General features: G+C 38.8%; 2 protein-coding genes and 1 long non-coding RNA gene across 3 annotated transcripts in view; 1 reads left to right on the top strand and 2 right to left on the bottom strand.

Annotated features, from left to right (window-relative positions):
• Nucleotides 1-591: 591 nt before the first annotated feature.
• LOC128608448 (uncharacterized) lies at nucleotides 592-9,544 on the bottom strand. The gene is made up of 5 exons (XM_053626148.1): nucleotides 9,313-9,544; nucleotides 8,081-8,380; nucleotides 7,069-7,116; nucleotides 4,742-4,861; nucleotides 592-4,624 (listed from the first exon to the last, which is right to left on the bottom strand). The coding sequence occupies exons 1-5, from the start codon at nucleotides 9,371-9,373 to the stop codon at nucleotides 4,527-4,529; spliced, it is 627 nt and encodes a 208-aa protein (XP_053482123.1). The 5' UTR covers nucleotides 9,374-9,544; the 3' UTR covers nucleotides 592-4,526.
• Nucleotides 9,545-9,808: 264 nt separating this feature from the next.
• Nucleotides 9,809-15,101, top strand: part of LOC128608447 (uncharacterized) — a 25,660-nt gene continuing 20,367 nt past the window's right edge. Inside the window, exon 1 of the long non-coding RNA XR_008386073.1 lies at nucleotides 9,809-10,179. This is a non-coding gene — a long non-coding RNA (uncharacterized LOC128608447). The remainder of the gene's footprint in view (nucleotides 10,180-15,101) is intronic.
• si:dkeyp-118h9.7 (sacsin) overlaps nucleotides 14,689-15,101 on the bottom strand; it is a 24,903-nt gene continuing 24,490 nt past the window's right edge. The window contains exon 8 of the mRNA XM_053626147.1: nucleotides 14,689-14,940. Within this exon, the coding sequence (XP_053482122.1) occupies nucleotides 14,855-14,940 (86 nt within the window). The 3' untranslated portion in view covers nucleotides 14,689-14,854. The remainder of the gene's footprint in view (nucleotides 14,941-15,101) is intronic.

Genomic DNA, 15,101 nt, shown 5'->3' with positions numbered 1-15,101 from the left:
AGTTAATGTACAAAACTTCTAGTTAACTTAAAGTTAACCCGCGTACACCTTTAGATTCGATGCAAATTTGAAGAACTGATATTTTATTGTTTACTTGGAGTACGGGCAAACAAACAACACAATTTTGCTAAGAAAAAAATACATCTCATGATGTTTGAGTTGTAATGAGTACACTGCAGGTCAAAGTGAAGATGTAAGGAGTAAGAAGTGTTTTTTTTTCCCCTCTCTTTTCTAAATTTCCCTGCGTAAGAGTACAAGTATTCAATTTCAATAATACGTGAGTAAAGTACAAATCTTACAACACAGTAAAATGAATAAATAATTTAACAAAAAATATCCTTAATCAAATATTCAGGTCATTACAGATGACATTGCCCCATGGTGGTGGTAGGAGTTACCGACAGGCTACAGATGCATGTGAATTAAATTGTTGTGGTACGGTGCGTGGTACATCGTTTTCTAGGTTAAATTTGGTCATTTCTTTTCTTTATAACGCCTACACCGTCACCACGCTGTGTGGGTGCAGTGTAATGACTCTTTTTTTATTTCCCCCCTCGTCTATGAATCATGCACAGATGCTTAAATGCTGGGAAATTACCCGCAATGCCTTCAGACAAGTGATTAAACGTCGTTAAGATTCCACTACAACATAGTGCAGTAAAATGCATTACAAAGTACATTACAATGCACGGCCCTTCGCTGACTTATTACTACAGAAGTTCTTACACCAGTATGAACTGGATGAATGAATATCGTCGGCCAGTTTAATGATGGTACTTCTCAGAGAACTGAAGTTACTAGTTACAGAAACATCTTTAGAAACATTCTGACAGTCAAACAAATGTAAGAGCTTAGAATTCTAAGCCTCGGTGTGACAATACTGTCTATTTGATGTATTGCACCTGGAGAAGGTCAAAGCAGATACTGGATCATATTATATCTTAAACAATAACTCGGTGTAAGTTTCTTTCACATTTTTCTGTATTTCTGGTTTATAATGCTTTTTCCTTTCATATTTGCTCTATATTTCTGTTTCATATATGGTTATACTGCTTGCAAGTGTTTTACTGTACTCCAATAGGTCACAATATCATTATATTATCCTTATAATATCCTACATATCCGACTACTCCTTATATTATCCTTATAATATCTTAATACTCCTTTTATTATTCTTATAAAGTTATAATGTTCTGCTTTCCTTCTGTATGTGTGTGCGTGGCAGCATAGGCCTCTGTGTGGGTGTGTTATGTCTGCATGCCTGACGTTGACTGTGTGAGAGTGTGTGCCTCTGTGTGTGTGTGTGTGTGTTTCTCAGCCTGCACTCCTCAGCTCTCTGTATTTCTCTGTAAATAATAAATCATAGTGTTAATCTTAGTGTGAATCCAATTCATCAATATCCGCCTAATACCGTTTATTCGCTTCTGTGTGTCTAGGTGCCCGTCACTTTTCCTTCTCTCCTTTACTGGAGGGGCTGGATTTGGATCTGAACACTCTCTATCAGCTCGCACATCTCACTGCTGACATCACGGTGCTACTTGGCGTTCTTCGCTCCCCCTCTGGACATGCAGGGTTCCCCCCACCTCTCAGATACAGAATCCGCCCCGCGAATGTGTGTATTGACGCCTCTACACAGATAGACCCTCTGCCTGACCCTCCCTCCAGCTTTCAGTCTGAGGATGATGTCACCTTCTCTGATCTGGGCTCCGACCATTCTCCCCTTTTCTCACCTGCCAGTCCCCGAGTACACTCCTCAGTACACCTCGGCTGGCTATCCCACGTCCCCAGGACACACCCCATTTTATCACCCGTTTTCTCCCTACCGCTCCCCTCAGGATTACACTCCCACCTGCCCTGTGAATTCTCAATAAAATTACATGCTGTTCATACTTAGTCTGTGAACCTCAATAAACTTACATGTTAATCATACTTGGTCTCCCTGGTGTTAATTTCATGCAGTTTTTATGCACAACAAACTTTTTGCTTAGATTTAGTGGCATATTAATAACAACTCTTTATTTAGCCAAGAAGGTTGGAAAGATCTAGTATAATCCAGTATAAACACTGGTCTCTTATTGAACCTTGTGCACTTGATGGTTTTTGGTCACACAGTTAGAGGAGGCCCACCTATGTGTGTGTGTGTGTGTGTGTGTGTGTGTGTGTTACCAGTCAGTGTGGGTGGAGAAGGTATTTATGTAATGCAGACATGCTTTTATATTTTTATAACACCTACACTACACTTTCTAAGACAGGTGGTCTGCTATATCCTGTTTACAGGTTAAAAGTCTTCATTTTGTCTGAAATGACCTACAGTCGGTGGGCCATTCCAAGAGCTTCAGCTCGTGCTTCGTGAAGTATTTCATGGTGGATTTTGAAGCATGTTTTGTCCTGTTATAGAAGTCAGTCTCTTTTCAGATTTAGTTACATTACTGACTGTGTCACATTTCCTTCCAGAATTAGCTGGTATTTACTGGAATCCATTCTTCCTTCTACTTGTGCAATGTTTCCTATTCCGCTGGCTGCCACACAACCCCTAAGCATAACCGATCCACCGTTTTAGTCACTGTGGCCAGATACTTCCATTTTTACTTCATCAGTCTATAGGATTTGTTTCCAAAACGCATAGGGCTTTCTTTTTTGCATACCTCCGAGATTGATATTTGTGATGAGATCAGAGGCAGGTTTCATTCTTAAAACTCTTCCATTCAGATCATATTTTGCAACCACAACTGCAAAATATGATCTGAGTAGAAATGTGCACTACCACTCCTGGGTCAGATAAACCTTCGTGCAAGTCTTTATTGGCATTGGAGGATTTGCATATTGGCAGCTTTATCTGAGTTTTATTTGAATTTTTTTGGAGTCTTCCAACTCTTACTTTGACTTCGAAAGTTCTTCTTAACCGCCATTTATTAATGACATTTCAGCTAGAAACATTTTATAGCCTTCCTCTGTTTTGTAGGCTTCAACTACAATAGCTTGATTTTCAGGTCCTCAGTCAGCTGCTTAGAGGAGCCCGGGGTAGTTTGAAGAGTTATGACGACTGGAATTGTTATTGCTAATGACAAGTCTCAACCTGGCTAACAGTTAATCCCAATCAGATAATTAAGGCCTAACAAGCTCAAGTTCCGAGACCTTACAAGCGGAACTTTTGCGACATGCCTCAATTACTGAATTTGCCCAGGGGTGCCCAAATTTTTGCATAAAACTGTACGTTTGTTTTGAACACAACATTTATTTCTTTACACTGTATTAATGCACTTAACTAGCGATCCTTAAATGATTCGATAAAAATTAGGTTTCCAGGCAAGCAAAATATTTGTGCAATCATTCATGACGCTATAATGAGGTGACGTTTTAGCTCACGTGCACAGTGAGAGTGTTTTTTTCCTATGTAATACAGACGTGCTGGGTTAGGGTTAGTGTTAGACCCTAACCCTAACCCTAACCCTATGTTAAAATGAACTATTGCATATTAAAATGAAAACGTTTACAAAACACCTACATTTTCTAAAGCATGCGATCTGCCACAAAAAAAAAAAAGTTTTCATTTGTCAAAAATGATAGAATAAACAATTCATTGTTGTAAATTGACATGGACTTTTTGGATTTTACGTTTCAGTCATAAATCCAGTGTTTATCTTATTCTCTTACAGGCACAATTCTATTTCTTTTGAACACATCAGTGTAGCGTGAGTGCTACAGAAGTACAACTCGCACTAATGTGTGAGTTTCACTTTACAAACTCACTAACATCTAAAAAAAACAAAAACAAAACAAAAGAAGAACACAGAGCCCTTAATTTTCCATTAAACCCTTAAAGAACCCCCGAGGAACCCTTTGTTTCTCAGAGCGCGCGTACTGTATGTAATAACGAGGTAAGATTGTGGTACAAACTCCACATTGTGCTATATTATTTTCTACTTAATGCACCAATCCAGTCAGGGGTTCAGTATTCGGTCAGTTTTCTTCTAGAATCTTCAAGGGTTCTTTAAGGGTTCAATGGATAATTAAGGTTTCCTACTGTAGCTTTGAGAAAAAAAACAAAAAACATTTTTGCACCACACACTTACACATTTACTACATACACTCTTAAAAACAAAACAAAGGAGGGACACCTGAAGAACCCTTAAAGTCTCTAAATTAGGTTAAGTTTAGACAGATAAGATTCATATTTCTTTCACAGTACAGACAGACATCCACAAGTACATACTATTCTAAAGTGTGATTATATTTGCTTTATAAAAACTCATTTGGAAAGTCTTAAAGTATCCAGTATACAGTCATCTTGTAGATACAACATATATAAAAGAGAAAAAAGAGGGCTGTGTTTGCATTGCCCAGCAGACATGCAAGTACGACAATTTCCTGACAACTGCAAAAGACGAACTAGACCCTTAAAATAACCACCTCCAAAACCACAGACGCACACGTTTCTGTTTCAGGTCGGGTCTTGCATGCAAAGCTTAGGAGATGTTATGAACATTTAAGTGTCATAAAGACCTGTAAAGAAAGATGATTGAATTTCATGATTTCGTTTGCTTCTGGTCACCTGTGACCTTTTTTCCGCATGTCCTCGGGTTTCCTTCACGCCTGTAATACGTGTTGCTGTAAATGGGTTCCTCTGCAAAATAAATAAATGAATAAATTAAAAAAATTATGATAAAACAGCAAAATCATACATTAGGGTTAAAATGAACACCAGCTGAAGGTGTAAGGGTAAACAAATTATTATCCTCACCCCGAGTCTGACGTTTCCTTCTGCATTTTAAAACGACGACTATCACACCGCCAAGCAGAAGCAAACCTCCGAGTGATGAAATCATAATCACAATCTGCAGCTTATTAAGAGCCGGAGGAACTGAAATGTAAGAAAATGAGAAATGATTCATGACAATTATAGACTTTTTACTTTGGAACAAATAACAAAGCTACTGCTCATGTCGTTAAAGCATTTCTAAAGCATTTCTTGTGGTGCAATTTTGCTCCCAAACAGGGAACAAATAAGATATACAGTGGCTAGAAAATAAACACACTCCCTTTTAAAATGTTTACATTTTGTTTGCAGTTACAACCCCAGTTGTGAAAAAGTTTGGGACAGTATGGGAAATGGAAATAAAAAACAAAGAGGAGTGATGTGGAAATGTACTTTGACTTGTATTTAAACAGAACACGTATAAAGACGAGGTATTTGATGTTTTATCTAATCAACTTCATAGTTTTCTGAAGATAAACGATTATTTTGACATTGATTCATGCAAACACGTTCCAAATAAGTTGGGACAGGGGCAGTTTAGGACTAATAGCGATGTGAGAAGTTGAAATAAGAAGGTGATGTGAAACAAGTGAGGCGATTGTCTAATCATACTATATAAGGAGCCTCCAAAAAACACCTAGTCCTTCAAGAGCGAGGTGGGTCGAGGCTTGCTGATCTGCCAACAGACGCGTCAGAGAATAATCCAAAACTTTGAGAAGAACATTCCCCAAAGAGAAATCAGTAGGATTTTCAGCATTTCACCTTCTACAGCGCACAATATAATTAAAAGATTAGAGAAATCCGGTCAAATCTCGGCACGTAAAGGGCGAGGCCGAAAACCACTTCTGAATGCGTGTGATCTCCGATCCCTCAGACGTCACTGTCTTAAAAACCCTCATGAGTCTGTAATGGAGATCCTGACATGGGCTCGGGAATACTTCGGTAAAGCTTTGTCATTTGACACCATTCACCACTGCATCCACAGATGCAAGTTAAGGCTTTACTATGTCCAAAACCTCTGCCCACAACTTTTTTGTGTTGCAGTCATCAGATTTGAAATGAGTGTATATTTTCAAAAAAAATAAATTAAATTCACAAAGTAAAACATCAAATAATGTGTTAATAATGTGTTTTCAATATGGTACAGGGTGAACTGAATTTTCAAACGACTTTCAAACGATCTTTTTCAAACTATGTTTTTTTTTGTTTGTTTTTTTTTTTTGCATTTTCAATACTGTCCCAACTTTTTCAGAATTGGGGTTGTACCGGTCTTTGTGGGTGGCTCTCCACCTGGATTTTGGAGATCTCTTTTCAGAACTGTTCAAGCTGGGATAGGTTATTTAGTTTTTACTGATCAACCTTTCCTTGGATTTTTGATTGGATTTAGGTCAGGGATTTGACTAGCCCACTCCAGAACATCCACCTTGTTCCTAGCTAGCCACTCCATGGTGTCTTTGGCTCATTGTCCTGTTGGATTATGATTTTCCAACTCAGATTCATATGTTCTGCAGATTTCATCAGGTTCTTCCCCAGAATCTCCTTGCATTCTGCTCCATCCATCCTTCCCTCAATCTTGTCAGGTTCCCAAGTCCATGCAGATGAGTAATATCCCCACAACATTATGTTGCCACCACTATGCTCGACAGTTGGGATGGTGGTAGTTTTATGATGGACCATGTTGGCATTCATCTGACCACAAAACCTTCTGCCACTCTCACACGGCACTGTGTGTGCAGAGCTTGCGTGTTCTACTCCCGCTTCGGAGGTTTCTTCTGGGTACTCCAGTTTCCTCCCCCAGTCTAAAGACACACTATGAAGGCTGTCTGGCATTTCCAGATTGTCCGTAGTGTGTAAATGTGTGCGTGATTGTGCCCTGTAATGGGTTGGCACCCCGTCCAGGGTGTCCCAAATCCCCTGGGACAGTCTCCAGTCTCCCTGTGACCCTGTGTAGGATAAGCGGTACAGAAAATGGATGGATGGATGGATGGATACGTTGAGTTAAATGCAAGCTCCTGATCTTGGAGTTGGTGTGTATCCATCTCACTCCATCGCTCTTTCTGCTGCAATCCAATCATTTTGCCTTATTGAAATTGTTCGTCTTAAACGTTAATCACGATACCAGATAACTTTTTACCAGTCATAAAAATCAGTCCTGTGGAGTATGGTTCTTTGCTAGTGTTTTAAATAATGTTTACCATCAACCACTTTTGTGCTAGGAACAGCAACACCACTTCCTGTACTTATGAATATTCATTTGAAGCACTCTACAATACATGTATACATTATTGCAGCTACTGAATCAAAGCTGTTACCTGATGTAGTGGATGTAGAGTTGTAAGTAGGGCTCTGTTCTGTAGTTTCTGTAATGTAAGTGAAATAAATGATAAGTAAAACAGTGCATGACCTAAATGATGTGATATGGTGTAGTGGCCACTGGCAAGAACAGTCAAATCGGTTGGTTTTCCTAGAGTTACGTGAGTGGAATAGCAAACACAGGCTTTAAAGTCCCAGAATGCAAAGCAGATGTACCACGCCGAGTCATGGCAGAGGATCGATTCGGTTACTTAGCAATCTATGAGATGACAAATGCGATGGCGTTGATGCTGGTATTAACATTAAGCTGATCTGTTTGAGCTGGACACACTAAAGGACTAATGCACCATTGCATCTTTCTCTTTAAGTAGAGATGAAGCACAGGTCAAGTCTGCATCACTGCCCCACTATCAGCAGGTAGACAATGGCAGGTAGACACCATTGTGGGTCATGTAGGAAAGCATTAACCAAATTAACCAAAGTTGCTGAAAGAAATTTAAATTTACAAACGTCAACTCCGAATTTTGTTTCTGACAGAATTTGTAATCTGACAGAAAATAAAGATTTGGGGTGGCTGTGGATCAGGTGGTAGAGTGGGCTGTCCACTAATCGTAGGGTTGGTGGTTCGATTCCCAGCTCACGTGACTCCACATGACTCCACATGCCGAAGTGTCTTGTATGGCAGCTCTGCTACCATTGGTGTGTGTGTGTGTGTGTGTGTGTGTGAATGGGTGAATGAGACACAGTGTAAAGCGCTTTGTCGAACCGCTAAGGTTAAAAAAGCGCTATATAAGTGAAGACCATTCACTTGTAAGATTTGACTGCACTAATGCAAGAAATATCTGTATAGTGAATCAGAAGCAGTTTAGCGAAGGATGTCAGGGGGATTTTATACATCTGAGTCACAGATAAAGAACCCATCTTTTAGCACATAAGACTTTCTTTCAACACTTAAAGAACATTTCTGAATATTGAATGAATGAAAGTAAGCGGTAAAACGGTAAAACTTGCCTGAGTACAGAGTAAGTGAGAGGATGTGTGTTTCAATTTTGTTGTCTTTGAATATGATCTTGCAAGTGTAGTTGCCAGTGTCTTCCTGTTTGACATCTCTGATTACGACTGACCCATTCTGCATGAACTGATGTCTGTGTCCCTGCTGAAGTATTACTGTGTTGTTGGGATTGTCCAGGCTAATGATGGCCAGCAGTTTATTCATCTGTTTCCATTCGACTGATCTGCCAGACTCTAGGTTCGGCAGATGGAAGATGAACGTCTCGCCCTCCTGCACAGACCTCTCGGTGACAGTCACACCTTTTAGAATAAATCAGCATAGCTTTTATTGAGTATTTAGTCCTGTAGAGACATGATTTCATGATTTAGACTGGGGTCCAGGGGATGAACAGTATCAATATGTCAAGGACTTTTCATGTAACCAATCAGTTTAAGTTGCATTGTTGGGCTGTCCAATCTTTATGTTGTAATTCTTAAAACTTCATTTTAAGCTCGGTCTGGATTGCCCAGGCTGGGTCTGCCCTCATTCTCTGCTTTACTAATGATATCACTTTCATTATTCAATTATCTCTTCAATTATCCACCCCTTTCCTTTCTTTATCTGTTCCACTGTTTGACTCCTCTGCTGTCCAATGTTTTTCCTTAAATAACCAATCTTAAATAAAATAATGATAATGAGTCTTTATTGGTCACATGTACATTACAACACAGTGAAATTCTTTTCTTCACATAAACCCTGCATGTTAGGAAGTTGGGGTCAGAGCGCAGGGTCAGCCATGTTACGGCGCCCCTGGAGCAGAGAGGGGTAAGGGCCTTGCTCGAGGGACCAACAGTGGCAGTTTGGCAGTGCTGGGGCTTGACCCCCGACCTTCTGATCAGTAACCCAGAGCCTTAACAAGCCACCACTGCCCCCATACTTGCATCCAGTCGTACAACTGAAAAGCAGAACTCTACGCTGCAACCCAGATGAGTAATAGTGTTGTCACTACATGTGAATAGTTTCAGCACATGACTACAAAGATCAACTTTTTCATTTCTTTCAGTACTAAAACATGCATTCATGAAAACTATCCGTTTTACTCAGAGAAATCTACTCGGATCTCTGATGAATGATGATTCGCACCTGAATGCGGACTTTAACAAAGTAATGTATTACTGTGAAACAGCTCATCACAATCGAGTTTAAAAGAAGCATTTTAACCTCTATACACATGAAACGTCACCAGGCTCACCTGTGATAGGACGGAAAAGGCTAAAGATGATGACGATGACTGTGTATTTATGAATCTTCATCTCAGAGTAGATCCATTTAAACCTTCACCACCACTGTGATTCGGCCCTTCGCTTCCTCTTGTGTGCTCATTCTCTTCATGCATTAACTTCTTACACTACAGTAGACAGAGAAAAACCTGCTCTTGTTCTGAGACCATGAGGCTGTCTTGCGGTGCTGTGGTCTTGTCATACATATTTATGTGTGAAATCTTCAGGCTGTGGGTGTGACAATAAAAAGGTGCTGAAGGAGCTGAACAGCAGACGTGTTCTGCCTCCAACTGGATAAATAGAGACACTGCACACACACTCATTCATTCGTGAAAAAGATATCATCTTGTCTAGTGCAATAACCGTCATGACGTCGTACTTTCCTTGTTCTTTTGACGTAGTCTTAAATTCTGTAGTAGGCTGAACTTGACACTTTTACAGCAAAGGGTGTAGAGCTCATCGAAAGAAGACTGGGTTTATCTAGACACATGCTGATCTCTTGATGAAAAGACTGAATGCACATATGAACCCTGGAATGAAATTATGTCCAAGATGAAGGCCTCGATTTGGTCAGAAGAAGCCTCAAGAAGGTCTCACCTTGGATTAGAGCGGCCTTGTTGTAGGACTCTAGCTTGACTGGAGAGGCCTCTGCACAGGCCTTGGTCATGGCTGCAGAAGCATAGGCCTCACGTTGGACTTGCAGGGCCTTGTTGAATTCTTCAAGGGTGAAAGGAGGAGTGGTTGTTGAGGATCTCGTGCTGGACAGGAGAGGCTCCACCAGGCTTGGTCATGGGTGGAACCTCTGTCCACACACTGGCTGTTTGGGCTTGTTCATCCAGGTAAATTTCCTCTCTGGTCAGTAGGAACACACTTTTCCGGAGGCTTCCAAACTCCACTGCATTACTTGGGCCTGGATGTCTTTGTGCGGCCAATTTTTCTGCCGATTCGCACTTTTAAAAATGTGGTACGCCTTGATCAATAAACCTCTCATCAGGCTTAGGATTCTCCATGTAATTTAAGAATTCCCACTGCATTATCAGTCCCTTTGGGGAAAGCTCAATGCCATTGTATTCATGTGGCGCACTCTAGAGAATCGAGATGGGAAAACGCACCAGGGATATGGGGCTTACTCGATTTTTGTTCCGCACCACAAAAACAAAAAGGGTTGTTTCTTCTTCAGTCTGAATTTTCTCTCACTGATTTCTTGAAGCTTAAACACAAAAAGTGCTTGTGTTTAAAGGCAGTGGTTTAAACACCATTGAGATTCCCCATCTTGAACATGTCTACACATGAAAAATCTGGCAACACTGGACATGCAGGTTTAACTGAATCTAAATGGGGAGCCAAGAAAATCGTCTTAAGCATGTGTAAGGTAAATTTGAATATACCAAAATTTCCCCAAATAAATACCATTGTACAATTCTAAATAAAACAACGCTTTACTGGTGCTGTTGTAGAATCACTTGGCTGTCCAAACAATCCCTCACTGTATTCAAATGCAGACTGAAGACACATTTGTAAACACCATTAGCCTGTGTTCTGATCCCGGACTTTGATAGTGACTACCTTTTTACAGCTTATAAAAAACCCGACGATATACATTTGCACTAACACATCTTCCAGTTTTTTTTCTGCTTTTTATTATTAGTCGTATATTTGTTCTCTGCCCTAGACTAGCTCTTAGTAAACTTGGATAAACACTTATTTTTAAAATGGTCATTTTATTTCAAGGCTAAAAGCCGTATGGCACACAGTGTCTACAACCCAGTGTCCATCAGTGTAAGGTTTCGATTTTCAGCGTTGCCATGGGATGCTGGGTTGTCTTTCAAAGTCTCTTATTTTCATCACAAGACGTGAAAGTGTAAGTGACACTCAAATCACAGTAGTCAAATTTTAAAAGTTAAAAAAGTAAAGTACATGAAATTTCCCATTCAAATCTGTCAGCTGAAAAATAAAGGGGGGGGGGCAGGTGTCACTCTAGAATGCTGTAATCTTGGCTTTCAATGCGTACAAGGCGTACACTTGCCTTGTTTTCTGTGTTTCAGTGTACTTCCTGGTCTTGAACTTTGTATTTTATTTTTATTACATAGATTATATATAGATTTCCACAATAAAACACACGGCAAGCACAGGTACTTGTGCTTACCGGCACCTTCTTTGGCTGCATGTTACATGGGTGGTCGTTGTGGTCTAGGGTTGGGGTTAGGGTTAGCTTTCTAAATAAATAATTGCAACAAAATAAATTGTTAATCTTTTAAATAATAAATAATTTTTTATTACTAATCATTCTTCTTATTGTTATTAGTAGCAGCAGCAGTAGTTGTGCCTGTCATTTCCTTAGTGTACCTTTTAGCTCTTCTTAGTGAACATTAACTTCTAACTTTTAGAATAAAAGAATTTTATTTTCAAAGAATTGATTTTCAATTAATTAAAAGCTTTGCAACACACAATATCTACAACCCATATTCAGTGCTGACCTCTGGATGATTGGTCTCTTTCATGATTCAATCTTTCCTGGTTTCTTATTCCGATCATTTTAACCTAGCTCGTATTTATGTGGAACCCAGTTGAGCGCTAATGATGAATACATTTACGATTCAGTAATAGCTCATTTATTTGTCAGGCTACAAGTGACACAATGTACACAAGGAGTAAAAATTGAATTGTCTTTTAAATCACAGTAGTCACATTTGAAAAAATAAACTACCTTTATACACGTATACATTTCCATTTAACTATGCATACTCATATATAGCTGCAAACTAACAAAGGGTGAATCACTCTAGAATGATATAATATTGGCTTTCAAAGCATCATGGATAACTCAGATATTTGTAAAGCGATCTTATTTATTTATTTGTCTATTCTAGATTTAAATTTTTTCCCATAAAGTAAGTAAAAACCAGCCACCAAACATTTACTCTTAAGTATACAAAGGTGTTAAACATTCAGGAGAAAACTGGAACTAAACGTTAACACCTGCATCAATTTTCAGTGAGCCAACATTTCTATTTCATTGTTATATTAGAATTTAAGCTCAAACACACTATATAATTTCTAGGTCTGAATGAATTCTTGAAGAATGCTTCTTGATGGAGATATTCTTCTTATTCCAGTTGTAGAACATCATCTGTTTAGGGAAAGGAAATATATACAGTTTTTCACATATTCAAATTGAAGGAGAAAGTGAACGTGATACTTCTATTGTTAAGTCTTTAATGCTGGACTGAAAGTTCTAGCAACTATCACGCTTTATGACATTAATATTAAAACTTACACGATCCTGGTTAATGTTCTGGATGTTTATTGCTCACCTTCAGTAATAATAGCAGAGGAAATTAAGCTTCTCGTTGCAGTCTCTGTTCTCCCAGACGTACGTGTTGAAGTTGTACGCACCACAGCGATAGGGGTGGACTGGGCATGAAGGCAGTGATACCAGGCTCCTCAGCGGCATCCTGTTCACCCAGAACCATTTTCCATCGAGGAAACGCAGACCTGTCCACACACTGGCTGTTTGAGATTGTTGAGTCTCTATTTTAAGCAGGTCTAGCAGTGTTCCCGAATCCACAAAGGTCAAGTCAGCGTAGTGCGTCCTGCAGTACTTGAGAGCCTCATTCCATGTTTTTTTCTCCTTCACCAACATGAACCTCCTATAACAAATGGAAGGTAATTTTGTCTGACAGTCACCATCGTACCAGCCAGATAGACTCATTAAAGTACAACTCTCTTGCCCACCCCAATTATTAGGCTCTCTAGGGTACCAGTTTGTGAAATTTGACTGTTCTCCACCAGACCACTGCCAGATGTTTTCATGTGGTTCAGTTCTGTTCAGCCCAATCCAAGTTTTAGAAGTGTTTTGCCCTATAACCTTCACAGCTCTCTGGTTTTCCTCTTCAGTAGTGATGGTAGCCAAATCCCTATAGTGCTGCCTGCAATAGTTCTGAGCTGTAGTCCAGTCCATCGACTGAGCAACGAAACTGTATTCTCTTATCAGACTCACAGCCATCCCATAAAGTACCAACAGGAGACACATAAAGAAGAGAGATTTCATCTTTGCTGTGATGCGTCTAAGCTCTGTAAACCTTTGCTCACATCTCAGCCAGCTCAGCTCAAGTTTCAGACTAAGAAATGATTTAAAGCACATGCAAATCAGCATTAGCACAGCATGGTCATCAGTTCACCAAAACCGGCAGTGTAAGCATACACTGCAAAATATAGCATGAATGTTTTGGATGAATTTGTAGTGTTTCTCGCTATGAACATGCCACACTTAAATATGCTTATTTTTATTTTAAATAGGCATTCTGTACTCTGCCAGTGTCTGGCGTAAAAGCCACTGTGATTAACAGGACAACATGTTGCTAATAAAGGCTAATAAAACTTTTATAATAATAACCTGACCTGTAGTCCTATCTCCACCCGTTACCACCCCCAAACACCGCATTAGTTCGTCTATGTATACCCTTCTGTTCCGTTTTCCCTTATATACTCTTATTGTGCTTTTGAATGTTCTTTAAAGCAAAAATGCTTCCTGGTTAAGTGCTGCATTAACAGTGCTTAATATATATGTCATTTTCTTCCCATGTTTCAGTTCTAATAATTTGTGAGTTTGAAACAAATATTAGAAGGTCCTGAACTCTCATTATGCTGGTTGGCTTGGTTCAACATTATAGTTAAGAATTGTCTGATTTGGATGGTTTCTGGTTTCGAATTAGGTAGAGCTAACACAAATAAAACAACACAATTGCTTCATTTATTTCAAATATATTAAACACAGGTCACTTTCTAAATAAGTTAGTGTTATAATCAGTATATTTTATCATATTATCAAGCTTCCGTCAGCAAGTGCTAATTTGCATAATCGACGCCCTCAGCGTGTGTTTTTTATGGTTTATGTTCATTATCCTGTTTGATGTAATATGTCCATTTAGTGCTTTCTGTTCATGTAGATTGCATTATGTGTATTTGTGTTGCATTGTGTTGTTCACGCATTGTGCGTTTTCCATTATGTTTCTATAACAGCAGGACAAAGCGTTTAATTTCTAGCTTAATAAACACTTAGGATTATAAATTACAATGATATTTATGACAAATAACAATGATAATAATGATTAGTGGGTTGTCTCAGCCAAATTATACTTGTACTACACTACAATTTACATGACAATTTTTTTTTAATCACTTGATATGTGTTTTGAAAAATGATGTGTCTGCAATATATATATATATATATATATATAATTTTTTATCATATTGGTCACTGTTTAATGGTCAGTTTACAATTACTAAAGCAGTTAATTTTTAGTCTAGTTTTAACAAGAAAACAACAACACACACACAATTTGAAATATGAATATTTAATGTTTTGAAAGTTGTATGCAGTACAGCAATAAAAATATAACATAAAACAAAACAATACAATACAAGTACAATAACCATTTTTTATGCTTTTTTGCAGATTTTGCAACTGGCAAAATTGCTATCGCAGTGATGTTTGCTGATAAATTAGGCCTTTTAGCTGTACTCATGCACATGAACCGAACAGGGTATTGGCTGAATGTGTGTTGTGACGACATCACATGATGCATCTTGGTCCAAATCTGTGGAAAATCAGTGGAAATGTTGAAAAATTATATTGAATATTGCGGAGTTTCCTTGAAACAAAATCCTGGTGGGACTGATATAGTAAATAGTAAATAGTTCTGTGAATAGTAGTAGTATTAAATCTGTATATATATATATATATATATATATATATATA

Source organism: Ictalurus furcatus, chromosome 6 (genome assembly GCF_023375685.1).
Source record: "Ictalurus furcatus strain D&B chromosome 6, Billie_1.0, whole genome shotgun sequence".
Taxonomy (NCBI): Eukaryota; Metazoa; Chordata; class Actinopteri; order Siluriformes; family Ictaluridae; genus Ictalurus; species Ictalurus furcatus.
Note: the sequence above shows the minus strand (reverse complement) of the source record. Positions and strands in the feature narration are given on the sequence as shown.

Excerpts from the sequence above, each read along its gene's own strand:
- LOC128608448 (XM_053626148.1), bottom strand. The coding sequence starts at position 9,373 with ATGAAGATTCATAAATACACAGTCATCGTCATCATCTTTAGCCTTTTC. Across the intron at positions 8,381-9,312 it reads CCTTTTCCGTCCTATCACAG|GTGTGACTGTCACCGAGAGG; the intron begins GTGAGCCTGGTG and ends TTATTCTAAAAG. Across the intron at positions 7,117-8,080 it reads CTCACTTACTCTGTACTCAG|AAACTACAGAACAGAGCCCT; the intron begins GCAAGTTTTACC and ends CTTACATTACAG.